Source organism: Arvicanthis niloticus, chromosome 1 (genome assembly GCF_011762505.2).
Source record: "Arvicanthis niloticus isolate mArvNil1 chromosome 1, mArvNil1.pat.X, whole genome shotgun sequence".
NCBI lineage: Eukaryota > Metazoa > Chordata > Mammalia > Rodentia > Muridae > Arvicanthis > Arvicanthis niloticus.
This window is the reverse complement of record NC_047658.1, coordinates 83,757,651-83,777,648: the sequence shown is the minus strand read 5'-3', so window position 1 is coordinate 83,777,648 and position 19,998 is coordinate 83,757,651. Positions and strand designations below refer to the sequence as shown.

At 46.4% G+C, this 19,998-nt stretch overlaps 1 protein-coding gene across 19 annotated transcripts in view; it reads left to right on the top strand.

The window, feature by feature from the left end:
• Positions 1-19,998, top strand: part of Plekha7 (pleckstrin homology domain containing A7) — a 185,389-nt gene that overhangs the window by 115,433 nt on the left and 49,958 nt on the right. For 17 of the 19 annotated variants that reach the window (XR_013112895.1, XR_013112894.1, XM_034509541.2 and 14 more), the window contains 5 exons: positions 3,466-3,549; positions 11,657-11,768; positions 12,050-12,154; positions 15,542-15,614; positions 16,709-16,809. Coding sequence is in view for 17 of the 19 variants with exons in the window: in XM_034509541.2 (XP_034365432.1) it covers positions 3,466-3,549; positions 11,657-11,768; positions 12,050-12,154; positions 15,542-15,614; positions 16,709-16,809 (475 nt within the window). In the remaining 2 variants the exon portion in view is untranslated. Of the gene's footprint in view, positions 1-3,465; positions 3,550-5,927; positions 5,947-10,244; positions 10,951-11,656; positions 11,769-12,049; positions 12,155-15,541; positions 15,615-16,708; positions 16,810-19,998 lie in introns of those variants that run through there. The other 2 variants (XM_076941479.1, XM_076941467.1) reach the window with 2 other exon arrangements.

The window sequence follows — 19,998 nt, the reverse complement described above, 5'->3', positions numbered from 1 at the left end:
GCCTGTGCCTCTTGCCTCTGTGGTTATCTGAGAGTATTGGACAGGATTGATGGATGTGCGCAGTTGGAAACTGGAAGGGCTGATGCTGAGGCTGGCCATGTTAGCATAGAGGGCAGTGTAAAGATTACAGAAGGGAGTATGGGGAGCTGCTCTACGTGTGATCAGGCAACAGTTTAGTTGGTTGGTTGGTTGGTTGGTTGGTTGGTTGGTTGGCTGGCTTGGTTAGGTTTTGGTGTTTTGTTTTTTTTAACTTATCTTCCTTCTAATGTTAGGGTGCTTGCACTTTTGAATCAGCACCAGCACCTTGTAGCTCAGGATTCATGAAGCCTGGGACTCTGAATTACGATTGATGCTGTGAGTTGGAGTATGGGGAGTAGAGTGGTTGCCCTTAGGGTTGATGTGTTTTAAAAGGTGGCCACTGACTGCTGGATCTGTTCCAGGCACATAAAAGATTCGCCTTGTGCTCTTGTCTACCAGAGGGTCGGTCCATTGGCTGAACTTATGATAGGACCAGAGGCTGCCTGGGATATACTGATTGTCATACAAGTATCATTCAGAACTTTGGCCCTGGGCACGAGGGAGAAGGGGGTGGTAAAGGTAAGCACTATGTTCTGATGCCTCGCCTGCTGGGCTTTCTAACCAGAGTCAGGAAGGAAGCTGCCAGTCTCTGATTCCTAAGGGAAGGAAAGGGGCAACAGATGATTGTGTAGAAGGCATGGGATTTACAATCAGAACCTAGATCCATGCCCTGTCTTAGTACTCTTCCCTGAAGTTGTCTTATACACAGCTCTCACCTTCTCCACCCAGCCTTCTCCCTTAGAAAATGAGGAACTAATGTGTTGACAGCTGAGATGTGTGAGCAAATGTTTTGTCAACTCTAAAGTGCTTCTGAGCTTCAGATGTGAGGGGTGCTACTGTTTACTTGTTTTCCCATGAGCAAGACATTTTCCCCCTCTAGGTTGGAAATGGGACTGACTTAGAGTTTGTGTTCTCCAGGCTCTTGCTTTTATTAAAAAAAAAAAAAAAAAAAAAGCTACGTGCACATAAGGCCCAACCCTTGATGTGATGCAAAGCTGTCTGAAGCAGGTGTTGCAGGGGGCTACTCTCATCCTAAACTAGAAAGCTGCTTTTTTGGGAAGCTCAGGCTGCTGCCTGCCTGATGAGGTCATAGGATTCTGTGGGTTGGGTAGGAACAGGAATTGAGAGGCCAGCTGTGCCTGGATGAGTGGAGGCTTGGTAGGGTGGGTCTCTGGGGCTAGGTCAAGGAGCAGGCAGCCTGGAGTGATGGCTGGTTAGCGCCAGGGCTGCTCTAGCAACCAGTGCTAATGTTACTTCAGGCACCAGGACGGAGTAAGGAAAATCTCAGGCTTTTAGAGATTGTCTTCCTAACCTTTGTGCTGTACTGATTTAGATACACTAATCTCCAGAGAGGCCCAGTGCTCAGTTAGGGGGTGAAGCTAACGTCTTAACGTCACTAAACTGAGATGATCTATTGGCTATGACAGCCAAAAAGGGCTTTTCATTGCCTGTGTTAAGAGCTTTAAAAAGGGACCATGCCCTTTGATTTAGTAATTTTACTTCAGTGACTTTAACTCAAGGAAATAATTGGAATTGGGGCAAGGGGGTATCCATGCTCAAAGAGGCGTTGATTATAATGGGAGGGAACCCCTAAAATATCCAGCATCAGAAGAGTATGAATCTAAAGAGAAGCACCATGGGGTCAGGGAGTAGGGATGCTTTTGTTCCCCTGTACCCTGCACCACAGCAATGCTTCACACACAGGCAAGTTGTATGAAAGGATTATGTCCATATTACATGCCCATATGTAATATCATGTCAGTTAGATGTGATATTAAAACCCCAGTGGAAACATTTTTCTTTTTTTCTTTTTTCTTTTGGTTTTTCCAGATAAGATTTCTCTGTGTAGCCCTGACTGTCCTGGAACTCTGTAGACCAGGCTGGCCTCGAACTCAGAAATCGCTTGCCTCTGCCTCCCAAGTGCTGGGATTAAAGGCGTGCGCCACCACTGCCTGGCTGGAAACTTTTACTTTGTATGTTGACTGAAAATTTTCTTTTAAAAGAAAGTTAACATCAAATATAAAAACTGAGAATGCGGGCTGGAGAGATGGCTCAGCGGTTAAGAGCATTGATTGCTCTTCCAAAGGTCCTGAGTTCAATTCCCAGCAACCACATGGTGGCTCACAACTATTTGTAATGGAATCTGATGCCCTCTTCTGGTATGTCTGAAGACAGCTACAGTGTACTCATAAATAAAATAAATAAATAAATAAATCTTTAAAAAAAAAAAACCAAACAAACTGAATATGCAATGTATTTTTATATGTAGAAAAATCGCTGCCAACTTGGACTCAGCAAGTAGGGACACTTGCTGCTAATTCTGATGACCTTAGTTTAGTCTCTAGGACCCGTCCACATGGTAGGAGAGAAATGACTCCTGAATAAATAAATAAATAAATAAATAAATAAATAAATAAACCAAACTACCTTGGAAGAAGATTTCCAGATATATAATGATATTATTGGTGATTTTTGTTGTTTTTATAAAAACTTGAAAGCAGCTCTGATTTAGTTCTTGGGAAATCCTTTTTCAATTCATCACATTCTCTTTTGAAAAAGGGGATTCAATTATTAGTGAAACAAGCCAGCAGCCTCCAGAGCCAGCTCCACATCTTCTGAAGCACCAGGCAGTCTTTGTCAGCACACAAAACACCTACACACTGGCCGAGTCTGTCAGCCTGGCATGGAAGCAGCCCCTCCTGACTTCAAAAGAGTTATAGAAGTGTCTTGTGTTGGAACTGTGCGGGTCGTGCTGCAGAGACATGCCCATATGTTTATTATCCCGTCAGTGAACTGAAGACATTCGGTAGCAGTGAGAGGAATTTTAAGAAGATAGGACTTGCGGGGTGGGTGGTTAATTCTTCGCATTCTCTCCCTGGTGTACAGTTCGGGGAAGCTGTTGAGAGCCTTGCCTGTTTTCCTTCATTCGTGTATCAGCTTGTACTATCTTAAAGGCTTTCCCCCCTCCCCTTAATGTTTCAGTGTATTGGAACTTAGCGAAATATGTCTTTAAGATATTGTATTTTCCTAAGATATGGTATTTTCCTGGGTGTGGTGAGACAACTGTAATCCCACTACATACAAGGCAGAAATAGGGTGTCAGTCCAAAGTTTGAGGCCAGCCTAGCCTACACAGAAGTTCCAGGGCAGCAAAGAAATGTAGCTAGACTCTGTTTCAGAAAATAAAACCAGTTGGACACTTAGGAATCAGAGGCAGGGAGATCAGTATGAGTTTGAGGTCAACTTGGGCTACGTATGTAATGAGTTCCAGCCAGCCATGTTCCTCCTTTTCTGAGGAATATGTGATGACCAGGGCCCCTGGGCATACTGATCTTGGTGTCCTTGTTGTCCCCTCATTGACTTGACTTCTCATCTCTCCTCTCTCTAGCCACAACCAGCAGTCTACAACATTCAGGCATCCTGTGACTGGACAGTTTTCTTCAGAAAACAGTGAATACATTCTGCGGGAGGAGTAAGTATTTTTTTCTTTTTTTAATGTTCTCCTTACTCAGGCAGAGTTTGGAAACTGGAAGATGTGAGCTCAACACCTAACTTGCTAGGCTGTTTCTGTTGTTATGGTTTGTTTGTTTTGTTTTAGGTAGAGGGGACTTGGAATGGCTGGGTTGGTTCCAAGTGAGAAGAGTTTTATTTCTCAGTCTTCACAAGTCTGGGGAGAGGATGTGGGCAGGGAGAGATACTGCAGGATGCGCTGTGGTGGTATGATCAGCGCCTCCTAAAACTCCCTTTCTCCTGAAACATCACCGTGTTTGCATGCTCACTAGCATGCTCTGACTACGCTCCTCGCCTGGTGGGAGATTGTAGAGCTGAGACTGGGCGCAGAGGGTCCCTGCAGGAATTCTTAGGTTCTTGCCCTGAACCAGGATTTGGACAGAGATAGTGGACAGTAACAGAAGAGTTTACTAAGGGAGAAAAGCTTTTCCACAGTTGGAAACAGGCCAGAGCTGGAAAAAGACCCAAGGTTCAGTGGCAGATTCTATACAGAGAATTGGGACTGTATAGTCCAGTATGGTGGGCTTTGGGTCTTTGTACAGCCCACATTTTTCTTTGTTCTTTTACAAGCCAACCTTATTGGAGAGGGCTTCCATTCTTTCTTTCATATGCTAATTTTGACTTAATTTCCATCCTGCTCTCTTGCTGTAGTTGTACATACACATAACCTCTAGGACATCAAGTAAGAACCCAAAGCTGGGGTCTCAAGGAGAGGAAGCAGCTCCTTGCTCATCTCAGTGCCCTTCAGAGAGAAAACCCTATTCACAGACTGGTCAGTGTGCTGAGTGGGCCATGTTGCTGTTGCATAGAGGATCTAACTGTAGGTGATGTGTAGTAACGTTAGACTTGCTCCTTTATTGTCTCTTCTTTCAGAACCCTTCTCCAGCACTGTTACAGGGTCTCCTGGCTCATGATCAAACCATCTATACTGTTCTTCTGAAGCCTCTTCCTGATGCTTTCTGGTTTTCTTCAATTATCAGCATGTGTCTGGCCTTTTGTGGTTGTCCTAGTTTTATTTCTGAAGCTGTGGCAAAACATCGTGACAAAAAAGCAACTAGTGAGGGAAGGAGTTTGTTTCAGCTTACAGTTCTAGGTTACAGTCTGTTATCACAGGGGAGTCAAATCAAACAGCTAGTCACAGCACATGCAGCCAAGAGCACACCATTAATGTATGATTGTTTCCTTGGTTACGCTCAGCTTGATTTCTCTAACTCTTAACATAGTTCAGGACCTTCTGCCTAGAGGATGGTGCTGCCCACAGTGGGCTGGGTCTTCCTGAATCAATTGACTTATTTAAGATAGTCCCCAGTAGACATGCCCAGAGGCTAATCCAATATAAACAACTCCTCATCTAGACTCTCCTTGTGATTCTAGGTTGTATCAAGTTGACAAACTAATTATCACAGTAGCTAACAGGTCTACCTGCATACAAGGGACTCGGAAGGTCCAGGAATGTGATTTCCATATCTGATCAAGCACAGGCACATGCTTTCTTCTCCTCAGTGCTAGGGTGTCTCTACAGCTTTGGGGGAAGAGGACAGAAACATTCCTGAGCAATGACGGCAGCTGGCTGGCAACAGGCTGTGTACACCAATCCCCAGATCCTGCAAAGCATTTCATGTGGGGGTGGAGCCTGGGTTGAGTGACAGTGCACTCGGTTTGGAAGTCCAGAAGCCCACTGTTGTGCTGAGCAGCCAACTGTAAGGCACGTGGGCTCCCTTGGAGGCTCCTCACCAAGGGCACCCTCACTTAGCCTTCCCTTCCCTGCGCCCAGTGAGTGTCATCTGCTCTCTCATTTTGTCATTTGTGTATTTGGATAAAGAAAACACTGGTTCAAATTGCTGGTAATGTTGTGAGTGGTGCTTGAAGACAGCCCTAAAAGAGGTCTGAGCTTGCTGAAAGTAGGCAGTCTCTTACTGAACTTTGGCCACTTTGCAGAAGAGGCTTTATTTTACAGGTTTCAGGGCTAACTCTTCTGAGACTGGTGCAGCTTGTTGGCTTAGGTGGGAATCTCCTGCTGTTAGTGATGCTGTCTCCTGCTCCTCCTGAAGCTACATGTTGGTAAAAGCTGGCAGCCATAGATAAGAGCGAGGAGAGGGCACTCCAGCTCCAGAAGGAAGCCGCCTGTGCTCATCCTTGGGGTTCTGGGCTGTGGGAGTCTTGTATGTTGCCATCAGTGGCTGGTAGAACCAACACCTTCTCTCTAGACACTGATAGTCTTGGGCTAGCTTTGCCTGTTGCATTTGGTTGCCATGGCAGCAGAAAAGATGAGGAGAAATGCAAACACCTGGCAAGCAGATGCAGAAACTTGACTGGCTTTCCTCTCTGGATTTTCAGACAGCGTTTGTAACAATCACAGGTAAGGGGATACACGGGGATGGGGGCCCTTAGTTCACTCAGGGCCTGGTGGCAGGTTTTGGTGTGGCTGTTTTGAAGGGCCTTGACACTGGGAATGCAGTCATTGCTACATGACACCCACATCTTCGGCTCTTCTCTGCTGGCCAAATACGTAGCCGTGGTGGCTTTGCTATGTGGAAGGGAAGCTATAGCTCAAAAACAGAAGTCTGGTTTCTTCCGTGACTTATTTTGCCCGTTTCTTCTGCCTGCCCCCAGTCTGGGAATTGCTCTGATTGCTATTTAACAACTGCTGTAGTTTGATGAGAGTGGCGGCTGCTCAGTAGATCAGGCAGGAGGAACAGGCAGGCTGGAGGAGGCAGATTTGGATGGGAGCATCTCAGAGTCCATGTCTCGCTCTCATCCTGCACAGACAGTCAGTCATGGAGTCTGGAGAGGCTGAGACTAGCCCAAGGCAGTCCAGCTTGAGGACTCTGAGGGCAAGTTCAGGACAATGCTGTGACAAAGGTTGGGGGCACAGTTGCCTGTGCTGTTTTCATGCCAGGTGAGGGGGTGCTATTGGGCTCTTTTCCAGCCTGTCTTTAAGGAATTGAGGGGGACGGGGAAAGCTCATAGTGAGCTGTGATGGGGAAAGCTCATAGTGAGCTGTGATGGGGAAAGCTCATAGTGAGCTGTGACGGAATGAGGCTGCCTTTGCTGCATTGAAATCCCATGTCAGACAGCCTCCTCCGGGGTGTTGGGAGTTGATGGTAAGCGTTGGCAGCCTGTCTGTGTCTCTTTTTCTGGGAAGAGGGTTATGTAGGTGTCCCTGCCTCTTTGGGGACAAGAACTAATTCTCTCTCTCTCTCTCTCTCTCTCTCTCTCTCTCTGTGTGTGTGTGTGTGTCTCTTTCTCTCATCTTCATTGTAGATTGTGCTCGTTAAATGTGTACTTGTGTCTCAGCCTTCCATTCACAACCACCACTCAGCTTAGTTCTCTTGTCTTTGGAATCCTTGAGGACAGAGCCTGAAGTTGGGGGTCCATTTATCTAGAAATTCATGGGATAACATTAAATGAGGTTTTTTATTTTTCAATGCTGGAATTCAAACTGAGGATTTTAACCACACTAGGCAAGGACACTGTCACCCACCCCGCTGTATCGCCAGCTCAATAAGGTTGTTTTTTTGGTTTTTGGTTTTTTTTTTTTTTAATTTAGTAATAGAGTTCTGTTTCTCTATAACCTTCTGACTTCCTGCCGTTGCCTTGGCCACTTAAGGGAAAAGCCTGCCATAGTTTTTGTACTTTGACTAAAAAAAGTCACAGGTAAAGCGTTGCTAAGAAACCACTGTGGTCTGAGCTTTCTGGTAATAAAAATAAACTGTGAATGGGATTTAGGTTCTGGGGTCTCTAGTGGAGACACAGGAATGATGCTGGTCTCACAGTGCTTCCTGGTTCTCGGAAAGTCATTTTCATATACAAGCTGCCTTGCGGAGAGAAAGCGGTGGTTTGCAGCCTGTTTTATAAAATAGAAACTGAGGCAGAGAGAGTTGACTTGTGAAAGAGTTATAATGTCAGAGCTCTACTGAAATCCGGTTATCTCCACTCTCGCTCTTTCTGCTATGTTGCCGGGCCCCCTTGGTTTGGAGTTGGCCTTGTGGCTGATCTAGCCAAGGTCTGTCTTACAAACCTCGGGACTTGGCACTGGGAACTTGGGATCTTTTCATGGCAGACCCAGTTCATTGTTTTAAGCTGTTTTTTTTTTTTTTTTTTTTTTAAATCTTTGCAGCACTAGGAACTTCCCCAGGTCTTCCCAGGCAAGCACTCTACTACTGAGCCATAGCCAAGGTCACCTTTACACTGTAAAATGGAATCTCACTAAGATGCCCAGGCTTGCTATGAGTTCACCCTATAGCTTTGAACTTTCAATTCCCCTGCCTCAGACCCCTGAGTAAGCCCAGGGTTTAGAGCATGGCAGCTGTCTTAGGTCGGTCATTAATCTGTCTCGGGCTCATCTACAAAGCAAGGGTGATCAACCTGACGAGCTGATTGTGTAGCTGAGAGGACGCAGGGCAAGCACCCGGCACTTAGCTGTTCAGGGGCACTGCAGCATTGTCCCACCGATTGCTGTACTGTACGTGCCTGGCCCTCACAGTTTGATTCTCTCTTCTGACTCACAGGAGGGTGAGGAGAAGACGTCCTGCTGCGATGGCATGCCAGTGCTCAGAGCAAATGGCTTCCAGAACCTATAGTTTTTTGCTTTGCCAGTAGGATCATGCACACTGTCTTGAGACGCAGAGAAAGCCACTTTATGGCTAAGGCCAGGGTAGAATTCAGCCGTTTTCCAGTGGGCTCCCTCCTGGCTGATTTTGTCTGGTTTTCATTTCTTTTGTTTGGTACTGACAGGAGGCAACTGAGCTCAAAGTCTTGCTCACTGTTTTGAACTTCAGCCCACACCCCTGCAGTAAAAGAATCTGCATTCATGTAGCTTAAGTGAAGGAAAGGGAGGTCTTTGTTTCAGCCATCCCACTGTACTGGGAATTCAGACAGCACAGAAACCCGGTAAGCAGGCTGATAGTGAATGGATTTTATGTAAGAATGCTAATAGTCTGAGCATGCAGGTTCTGTGTGGTCTCCTCTGTGGGATGCAGTATGCCTGAGGGCAGGCTGATGGGAGAACTGTATGTCTTTTGGGATCATTTCTTGAGTGAAACTTAGTGGAGTGCATTCAGGCTAAGGACTTGAGGAAAGATCAGTGAGTCTGCCCCACCAGCCCCTTCAGTGAGGAAGATGTCTGTCCAATGAGCCGAGCTGAAGCAAATGGACCTGAATTGCCTTTGTTGAATGATGCACCATTCACTCTTTCTGGGTTTCCTGGCTTATCTATTCAGGAGGTTTCATGGATGCTCCTGTTGCTCAAATCAATGGGGTTAAACGGCCCCGGAAGCTTTCATGAGTGCCAGTGTTTCATCCAACTGAGAAAATTGTTTTGATACTTTCTCCTATCTATTTTTGATGTGAAATGGGTTAGTGGTTGTAATTCTAGTAAATAGCTTGTGGTCATTTCCAAAGTCATCATTCAGTGTCACCCGTGGAGAGAATCTAGCCAACATCCCCTGATGGCTGGTCCTGTTTCTTGGCTGGAGAGCTGTGTGTGTGTATCTTGTTCTTTCAGAGCTGGGTTGGGGACTGTTGGAATGGGGGTCTGTTTCTGCAGTGTTAGTAGAGACAGCACAGTCACCTTCTAGGACAGATTTGGGTTTCCCTTTCTTGACCTGCCTCCCGCCGCCTCCCTTCGAAGTCAGTGCTGTGGCTGTAGCCAGTCAAAATATCCAGATAAAATCTCTCTACGGCTGGCTCCTTCAGCAGGAACTCTGTCCTCTTGTCTTATCCAAACCTGTGGCTGAGTTGTCTTCTCATGCTATTGGCTCACTCCTGGTTTCCTGGACTAGCCAGAAATCCACAGTCTTTTTCATTGTCCTGTAGAGAAGGCATGGGGGAACTCTTGATAAAAAGGGTTGTGTTTATTTAAGGTGATTTAGATAATTTTAAAGTGATGGGGGAAATGTTTATGTTAAAATGTGCCCCCAAATCAAAGCAGGCATATCATAAATGACAGGCATAAATAAATGTTAAAATGTTTTTGCTTTGGGTAGCAGGACTATGGGACATCCCCCTTCATTCATCTTTTTCATGTATCTTGTTAAATATCCTATAATATGCATCTCAAAGGAAAGCCGGTGAACTTGTTAAAATCACAGGTAAACCTCTGTGAGATTGGCTCTTATGCCTTGAATTTATTTATATGTGTATGCATGAGTTTGTGGACAGATATGTATGTTTGTGTGTGAATATATGTGTGTGTGTCAGTGTGTGTGCACACAAGTGTATATGTGTGTAGGTGTGTGTATGTCTCTCTGTGTGTGTGTGTCTGTCTGTCTGTCTATATAGGTCAGAGGACAGCTAGTGGGAATCAGTTCTTGCTTTTACCATGTAGGTCCCGGGGATTAACCTCAGGTTCTCAGACTTGGAGGAAAGCACCTTTATCCTGTCTCACTCACTGGTTGTGTCTGAGGTTTTAGTGGAGAGATACAGCTATCCTAACAGGCAACCCAAGAATTCTCCTTCCTTGTCCCTCCTTCTGGGAAGCTGGTCAGGACAGGGTCCTGGGAGGATGATTGGTTGTACTGCTTAGAGACAGAGGGAGGACAAGGCAGCTTCACAGAGCTTCTTCCCACTCCCATGCCATGATCCTGCTGCCACAGCCTCTGCCAAGGGAGAGGCTGAGCCTGGTGACATTCCCTATCGGAGCAGGGAACAGTAACAACATTTTGGCTGGGATGGAAGCCAGGGGCAGGGGTTCAGGATGAGCCAGCCTGGCTGATAAGGAGTCAGCCAGCTTTCTGCCTTGTGAAGCACATCTGCTGCAGCTGAGCATCGCACAGGGCTGGCCCACTGGGAAGCTGATGCCTGCTGTTGTGGGAAGTATAGTGCCACACAACTTCTGCAGAGAAGTTCCTGCCTGGGGCAGTGTTGGTGTTGTGACTCAGGGCACTGCAAATGAAGTTCCCGTCCTTTGAGCAATGGCAGTACCTGAAGGGAGCATGGAATCTCTAGGAGAAGACTAGAATTTTTCTGTCACACCACGTTCAAGTAAGTGATACAGGACATTCTGACCACTTTTTGTTCAATTTCATCTGGCCTGGATCTTCCAGCTCTGTCTTTTCAGAGTCCCAGCTAAGTCTTCTGAAGAGATTTTTCTCCACTCTTGAAGCAGGAATCCTCAAAGTAGTGTAGTCTGCCTGCTAATCACCTGCCTGGATCCTGCTGCCCATTGGAGCAGCAGACAAAATGCAGCCAAGGACTGCCGTGGTTACTGCTCTCTGCTGAGGGACAGCCTACAGACTGTGGAGCTAGCAGGGTCTTGCCATCACGAATCATGCTGTTCAAGGATAGGTACTGAGCTTGGGTGAAGGCATTGACTCGCCTGTGTGGGAAAGACTGGTACAGATATGGGCTCCGTGGAAGGCAGGTAAGAAGCTGCTCTTCCACATCTCTTTAGAACAGTGCTCCAAGCTCTGGCTCTCCATGTGGCTGGGATGCTGGTGGGGAAGCGTACTTTGCCTTGACATACACTTCATGGCTTCCTGCTATCCAGGCATGGCACAGGGGTTAATAGCTCCAGTGGCTCTATTTTGGGGCAAACTGAGTGTTCCCAGAATAGGACTCTTTGTTGAATAGTCTATTTTGGGAGGCAAGCCCCACTGGCGTTTATGTAAGCATTCTCTGTGTATGTCTGGGGGTGTGGATGTGTGTGCAAGTGATTTCTTGTTACTAATTATAAGCAGCTTCTTTTGGGAGTTGGGGAAGTGGAGGTGTATGTGTATATGGGTGTGATGGCTCCCTCCTTCTGTGAAGAGTATTGTCTGCCTTGAGCAGTTGCCAGGCACATCCTAGTAGGAGAATGAGCATGGGTACCTTAGGACCACAGACAGATGGTATGATGTGCACCCTTTTCTGGAATATCTGGCTGTGGTGATATTTTTTTGGTGTCCTGAAGCACAGGGACAGGTGGATATTATGGCTTTCTGTCCACTATCTGGGATCAGATGACCTCCAAAAAATGGGACCTGAGTTGTTTTAAAGCAACTAGCTCCAACCTAGAACAGATCACAGACTCAGCCTCACACTCTGCAGCTTGGCACACACTTACTGGATTCTCCTACATCTCTCTGCAGGCCACACCCACATATGTCGAAGCAAGAGAGAAACCAAAGACCAGCCAGCATGGTCAGTGAGACATCCACGGCTGGGACCACATCTACCCTAGAGGCCAAGCCTGGACCCAAGGTGAGTTCCTGGTCAGGAGTTCTTCTTTTTCTTTCTGTATTTACCTAAACCCCTTTATAATCAGAAGTCCATTTGATTATCACTAGTTCTGTGGGAAGGACCCATAAGAAATGTTCCCCCAGTTACAGATCAGGATATGAAGGCTGAGACTGGTGTCTGATTCTTGAACGCATTCTTCACTGTTCTGTAATGTGCTCAGAAAGCAACGGCCCTCCTAAGATACAAGCATGTGTGTGCCCCTTCACATCCCTGCTGCTAGAACTGAGGTCTGCTTTTTCTAGATCATCAAGTCCAGCAGTAAAGTACACAGCTTTGGGAAGAGGGACCAGGCCATTCGGAGGAACCTCAATGTTCCAGTGGTGGTGAGGGGCTGGCTACACAAGCAGGTGAGGAGGCTGACGTGGGTATGAGGTGAAAGAGTGGGTCTTGCTTGCTTTTCCCTCAGTCTTGGGAGGCTGTGAACAGTTGGAGAAGTTTCCTGTTCCAGAATTTGTTTGGGTTCTGCCCACTGTAATCAAGAACTTGTTCATTTTTTTTATGAGTGAGCTGTTGGCTCAAGGGTTGCAATGTCTCTCCCAAAACCCACATCACTGCTTCCATCCCTGGTGTTCTTGGTGGCCAGGGGCCAGTCAGTGGGGGCAGGCATGGGGTGATGGTGGAGATGAAGGAGAGGGGGCCGCAGATTGGAGTCCAGGCCACAGTGTGAGTGGATAAGTCAGCCAGAATCCAGCTTCACGTTAGCTCTCTGCCCCACCTGTCTTCCTGGTGCCGGTGCCTTTGTTATCGTTTGACTACACATGCTGCCTTTTCCTTCCTTGGGATGCATGGCTGGCTCTTAAGATATAAGATATAGCATGTGGAAGTCCAGATCTGCCAAATTTATTTTTCCCCTTGCCCACCCTCCAGCCACGTTCCCCCGGGTCTTAGTAATAAGGAACCACCATTACTCCTCTCTCGGGCCATAGCACCAGCTCTTAACATTAATAGAAAATGCTATGGTACCATCACCTGCCCTTCTTTCCCCATATCTGTTGAGCTGGGAGCCCCAGCATCCCTGTCTCTTCCTTACCCCTCCCTGCCCTCAGTGCTTTGTCTTTGGTCTTCAGCCAGCTCTGAGCTCCCAAGTCTAGAACTAGTCTCTTGGCCCCTCCTTTTTCTCCTGTCATTCCCTTACTCATTTGCTCGCTGTGTCTGCACCATGTTTTAAGGGCTCACACGGTAGGTGTGAGGAGATAAATAAGAAGGTGCCTGCCCTGAGGAACTCCTCATCACAGAGGGAAACATCACACTGTCAGCCATCCCTCATCTGTCATTCACCAGCATCTATAAAAGCCAATCAAACACCCAGAGCAATGATACCTATTTGACGAAAGGAGTCATGAGAAAGTCTTGCATTAGGCGCTATGTGGGAGTGGTTTCCAAGCATTGTACACTGTGTGGGAGAGATTCCAGAGCATTGTACGCTGTGTGGGAGGAGTTCCAAAGACCCCTACCCATAGAAGGGAAGTCCCAGAAGCCCCTTCATTTGCCTCTGGTCATATGTCTCCTTTCACACTCCCATCTTGTCTCTTTTCTTACATTTCTATCTTCATCTGAGTAACTATCCTCCCTGGCTTGGCCTGTTCAATAAAGAACGCTGGTTGGAAATGTGGCAGGAGAGGGAAGGACTGTAAAGTCAATAACTCTTCTCCTCCTGACCCTCCTGGTGCTCCTCAGCCATAGGGGTCATAGAGCCTTGCAGACCTACAGCAGAGGGCCGGCTCTGCTCACACAACTGAGGAAGCTTTCCCAGAAGCAGCACTTGAACCATGTGTGGGGGATGGATAAAGGCCTACCAGTACAAAGGAGGCAAATGCTGTTCTAGACTGCAGAAGTTATTTGGCCAGTCTGCAGGCCTTGGAACTGACCATCAGATGACAACATCAGCTTAATTTGATTTTGTACTTTAGTATGTGTTGGTGGGAGGGATATGTGGGGGGTGGCAAACAAGCCTCATGTTATATTCAGGGTTGAAAAATGTTCTTTTGTTTTAATTCGAACCTGTCAAAACTTCTGAATGGGGAAAGATTTTGTTTTTTATGAGTAGTCTGCTTGCATGCATACATGCATGCATGCATGTATGTATGTATGTGTTCATTGCTCGTGCCTGGTGAACATGGAAGCCAGAAGAGGGTATTTCATCCCCTGAAACTGGAGTTAACAGTTGTGAGCCTCCATATGGTTCTGAGAACTGAGGTCTCCTACAAGAGCAGCAAATGCTCTTAACCACTAAGCCATCTCTCCAACCCCAAGGAAGATGGTTTAACAGCTAAACCCAACTCTGAGATTCTCCTAGGCCTTGGAGAAAACTAATGTGTAAAATTACTATTTTCCTTGTGACCAAGTTTATTTGTTTGGTTGGTTTGGTTTTGGACTTTTGAGGAAATTTGATTGCAGAGAGAATTCAGATCTTTACTTTGAATGGAAAGAAAATAACAAAATCAGTCCTTTAGCAGAGAGCAGAGTTGTTTAGCTGAGAGCTTTGTCTCAATTACCCAACATCAGATTATTCAATACTATGTAAATTCACTTTCTAATCAGCATAAATGAAAATATTTTATAGCCTAGATCCTAAAACAAAAACAAAACACATTTTAGTAAGAACTTATTATCAATAGGTAACTTCTATTTTTGAATTTTCCTTTCTAGAAGAAAATGGGTTATAATAACGTGTTTCTAGGAGACCAGAAAACCTTACTTCTTGTGATAAACCGTCAGTGAGTCTAAGATTAATGTCTATTTAAAGAGTAGCTATTCCATAACACATTCATTGAAAGGAGGAGGGACTATAAACCATCACTTAATCTAAGTTTAATGTCCTGTTCCAAGAGTAGCTATTCAATATGGGGTTCATTGGTTTATTGGGTGACAGAGGGTCAGAGATGTAGTTCAGTCAGTAGAGAGCACAGACTGGATCACAGGACTACAAAAACCAAGCATGGTGCAGCACACCTGTAATCCCAGCACATGGGAGGTAGAAGCAAAAGATCAGAAAAACAGCCAAGGTCATCCTGGGCTACATAGTGAGTTTAAAGCCAGTCTGGGCTTCATCTTTACCATCCACAGGAGACCAACTCATTAAAAATAGATAGATGGATAGATAGATAGGTAGGTAGATACATAGAAGCGAAAAGGGGGCATGGTAGCATATGCCTTTAACCCCAGCACTAGGGAGGTAGAGGTAGGCAGATATCTGAGTTTGAAGCCAACATGGTCTACAGGGAGAGTTCTAGGACAGCCAGGGTAATAGATAAACCCTGTCTCAAAAACAACAACAAAACAAGAAAATAAATAAGAGAGAAGCTCAGAGTTTTTAGCACTCATATCAGTGACTCTCAATGGCCTGTAACTCTAGCTCCAGGGGATCTAACATTCTCTGACCCCTGTGGATGGGGACACACACACATATTTACATCTTTTGATTCATTTGAATGTATGGGATCTTTCCTGCATGTATAATTGCCTGGTACCTGTGGAGTCCAGAAGAGTGTCAGATTCCCTAGGACTCCCTGTGGTTGTGAGTTTCCATGAGGGTTCTAGACATTGAGCTTCAGTCCTCTGGGAAAGCAGTTAGTACTCTTAACTGCTGAGCCATCTCTCTAGCCCCAAAAATAAATCTTAATGATAAAAATGTAAAAGAAAGAGTGGCTCTGGGCAGGTCTCAGCTCTGGGATCAGCTTCAGGTGAGTGGAGGGTGGAGTGGGCTGCCCTGACTGGTTCTCTGTGCTTTGCAGGACAGCTCCGGGATGAGGCTGTGGAAAAGACGCTGGTTCGTGCTGGCTGATTACTGCTTGTTTTATTATAAAGGTGAGCTGGGGTCTCAGATCACCAAGGGTTCCTTGTACTAGAGAGGATGTTTCCGGAATATGGATGGGAGCTTTCTCAAATGTAGTCGTTAGAACAGTGGCCTGAGTTTCTTAGCCTGTTACCCTGCAAGAGTGTTCACTGACATGTATGACTGGTGGCCATTCAGCTTTACCACTTCAGCCCACAGAAGTTCAGATTATTGAATTCAAGTAAGTAGGATTCAGTTACAGTCTCAAGGCCCAGAGTCGCATTGGGCTTTTGCCTCACTTGGGTGTAGGTTACCTTGGAGGCCCCCGAATGCTGGGATGTAGGGGAATCACCCTGCCCTCTGGGTGTCTTTCCTGTGCCACTGGACAGGACACTTGAGTCGAATTGCCCATTTGAGCATTTATGGAGCATACATTAAGTCAGGGACTGAGCAGTGGGTAACCTCCTCCTCCGGAGGAAGACAAGCATAGACTGTGCTGAGTGCTTTTGAAGACATTGAAGTCCAAAGGTTCTTCAAGGAAAATGACAAAGGATTGTCATTTGGGAATTCTGAGAAGGCTTAGGATTTGTGTTTGGCTTCTGAGGATGGGGAGTAATTTGCCAGTGTGGGAGGAGACAGACATTACAAGGAGAAAAGTTACACTCGAGGAAAATACTAGTTGCAGAAGGGGGTGGAAGGACAGACACATCTGTGTGGGCAGGGTGAGACAAGACTCAAGAGGTGGCTAGGGACAAGATGTAAGAGCTGTCACAGAAGGGTGAGGATATTGGGCTTAAGGTTGTGGTCTGGTGGAGAGGCAGCCTGTGAATGTCTGAGTTCAAGAGCAGCAGGGTCAACTCTGTCACTCTGCAGTGAGGAGGCTGTGAAAGAAGATGTTCCATAGCACATGACATACTGCCTACTTACTGGCATGGTGAGCTGAGAGTACCCACATGCCCCTCTGCCCTTGGGGAAATTGCCCTGTCAGCCTCACTTCTGTGGTCCTGCCCCTTATCGCAGAAATGCTGGTAAGCATTTGATGCAAGGGAAAGTAACAGTGCAGTCTTGGTAGACGGCCTAGATAGGATTCCCAGAATGTGGTTGTGATGTGCTTTTCTATCCAAAGACAGCCGAGAAGAAGCTGTCCTCGGGAGCATCCCTCTGCCCAGCTACGTCATCTCCCCAGTGGCCCCCGAGGACCGCATAAGCCGCAAGTATTCCTTTAAGGTATTGTCCTCTTGTGTCAAACAGTGTTCTCAGAAAAACACCCTCATGATGCAGCTGCTTTTGTGAACAGGAAAAGGAAGTTAGGAAGCGAGAGGGTCTCAGACACAGGCTAACAAGATGCAAATAGAATAGAATCATGGCCAGGCTTGGTGGGCTCACACCTTTAATCCCGGTATCCAGGAGACAGAGGCAGGCAGATCTCAGTAAGTCAAGCCAGCCTGGTCTGGTCTAAATAGTAAGCTCTAGCCTAGCCAGGACTGCACAGTGAGACACTATCTTCATAAATACATACATACATACATACATACATACATACACACATACATACACACACACACATACATACATTCATGCATACATGCATAAATAAATAACAAGCTCTTTGCCCTAGCCACTCTTCTGTAGCTCAGGAGCTGCTCTGAAATAATTATGTTCAGTGGCTTCTAGAATTATCTTTAGTGGCTGAGTCTTCTTTAGAAAGTCTCCCCTTGCCGGGCAGTGGTGGCGCACGCCTATAATCCCAGCACTTGGGAGGCAGAGGCAGGTGGATTTCTGAGTTCGAGGCCAGCCTGGTCTACAGAGTGAGTTCCAGGACAGCCAAGGCTATACAGAGAAACCCTGTCTCGAAAAACAAACAAACAAACAAACAAAAAAGAAAGTCTCCCCCTTTGTGGGTATAGTAATTTTTCTGTTGCTGTTGTAAACACCATGACCAAAAACAATTATGGAATAAAGGGGTTATTTTGGGTTATGTTCCAGAGGGATGAATTTATCATGGCAGGGAGGTGCAACAGGCAGGGTAGCAGGAGCAGGAAGCTGGGAGTTCACATTTTAAAATATAAGCACAAACTAGAGTAAGAAGTAGCTTGAGCTTTTAGTCTCGGAGCTTACCCCCAGTAGCATACTTCCTTCAGCAAGGGTGCACCATCTTGAGCCTCATTGAACAGGACAGCTTTGGAGCTAAGTGTTCTATGGGGGATGTTTTTCATTCAAATTGTCACACTGGGGTTAAATATCATTGGGGAAAAATGACTGGGAACCAGGAGAGGTGGCCTTTGGGGTGGCATCATGGGAGTTTGTCATGACTGGGTGTAGTTTATCTTCACACTTCATTCTGGGGTGTGAGAGAGATGCTGAGAAAGCTTCTTTTTGTGGTCTCTCTCCTCCTTTCTGTAATTTAGCCAGTGGTCTTTCCAAGGTCTGATCTTGCTTGGCCCAGTTTGGCTCCCTCTTTAATGGAACACAAACCCCTAATGTGTCTTGCAAAGCCCTGAGGACCCAGCCCTGGCAGCATCATAGCCTTACCATGTGCCACCCTCCCCTCTTCTCTCTCATGCCAGCCATGCTGGCCTCATCTAAGAGCATGTACACCGAATCCTTGTGCTTCTTGGAGGCTGAGCGTCTTTTCCTCCTATCCAGGAATTGCCTGTTAAGAGGAAGGCAACTTGAATGTCCATCTCAGATGAGTCTGGGTCAAACTATTGCAATCTACCAGACTATATGAAAGTGTGTGTGTGTGTGAGTCTGAGTGTGTGTTATGTAGTGTTTTGTGTGTGTATAATGTAGTGTGTATATATATATATATATATATATATATATATATAGTGCAATGTGTAGTATGTGTGTGTAGTATAGTGTAGGTTTTTTGTGTATAATGTGATTTGGTGTGTGTGTATGTAGTGTAATGTGTAGCATGTGTGTGCGTAGTGAAGTGTTTTATGTGTACATAGTGTGTTAGGGTTTGTGTGTGTAGTATGTGTGTTTGCATTGTGTGTGTATGTAGTGTGGTATGGTGTGTGTGTATTTGTGTGTGTGTAGTGGCTGCAATAAGTATGTATGTACAATTCAGAACCATAGATGTCTTCTTTCTCAATGTGTTCATTATTGCCTTGACATAGGGTCTCTCACTGAACCAGAAGCTCACCATTTTGGTTATGGTACTGTTTAGCAAGCTCTGGGTGGGGATCCACCTGTCTCTCTATCATCCCAATGCTATAGATACACACAGGCACACTTGGATTTCTGGAGGTTCTGGAGGTGCAAACTCAGCTCCTCATGCCCGCAGAGCAAGTGTTATTACCCACTGAGCTGCAGCCACTAAGCTCTTGGCAGCAATTGTTACGTCAAGGTGCCCATCCACAGGTGTTTTCTTAGAAGGGGTTGTGAGTGGCCGTAGCCTTGTAACAGGCTGTCCTCTGCCTTCCGGTGCAGTGCTTCTTCTCACATGGTAGCACTCTTTAGATGGTGAATTACTGTGCAGGGAGTACATTTGAGAATGTGCCAGTCAGTTGGTGGCCTTTGGATGCTCCTTTGTTACCCATGTAGGTTCTTGCTGTCCTGAAATTTGATCTTGGGGTTTGAAGGGGGAGGAGCTGGGCTCCCTCCTTAGTGTCCTATTAGCATGGCCATCTTCTAGGGCAGTGTGATTTGGAGGTTGATGTCTTTACTCTCATCCCAGTTTCCTTTGGGTGCAGTCATGTAAAGTAGGGTTGTGCTAGCTGAGGAGCACAGAGCGGAGAGGAAGGGATCAGCTCCCAGACTTCTCACTGGGCCATGGAGATACTTCCTCAGCTACAAAGCGGTTTGGGTTTAGGTCACTGGGCCAGGTGACAGAGGAACTTGTGTCTTTCTTACCTTGACAGTCAGAGCACCCGAGTGCCTCAGCACAGGCAGACTGAAGCTGGAAACCTGGTCCTTAGGTGAGCAGCTGGGCACAAGCCTGCTGGTCATGTGACTGACCACGGTTCTGTGTGCTCACGCGTGACTCCCCGTGGAGGCTGCACTTGCCGTGGCCCATTTGCGGACAGACTGCAGAACTGTACCTGCGTGCTGGAAATATACCCCATGCTGATTGCTGGGCAAGACTGCCTTTGAGGGTGCTTGTAGCTCAGCCACTTGCTCTTTCAAAAGACTGCACTGGAGACTGCCCGCCTGCATTCGCAGCTGGTGTGCAGAGAAGGAAGGGAAGACATACAGAGATCTTGGGCCTCATGGTCCAGGGGAAACTGTCTAAGGATTTCTACTGGTGTGTGGTGAAGTCTGCATGAGTCTCTTCTTGTTTTTATTGCCATATCTCCTGCTTGCTGAAGCAGAGGGGACCGAAAGGACACCTAAGACATTCACAGTGGGGATAGGAGGTTTCTCTGCCACTGTGGGAGTCTTGGCTGCAGGCTAAGTTTGCATAGTGTC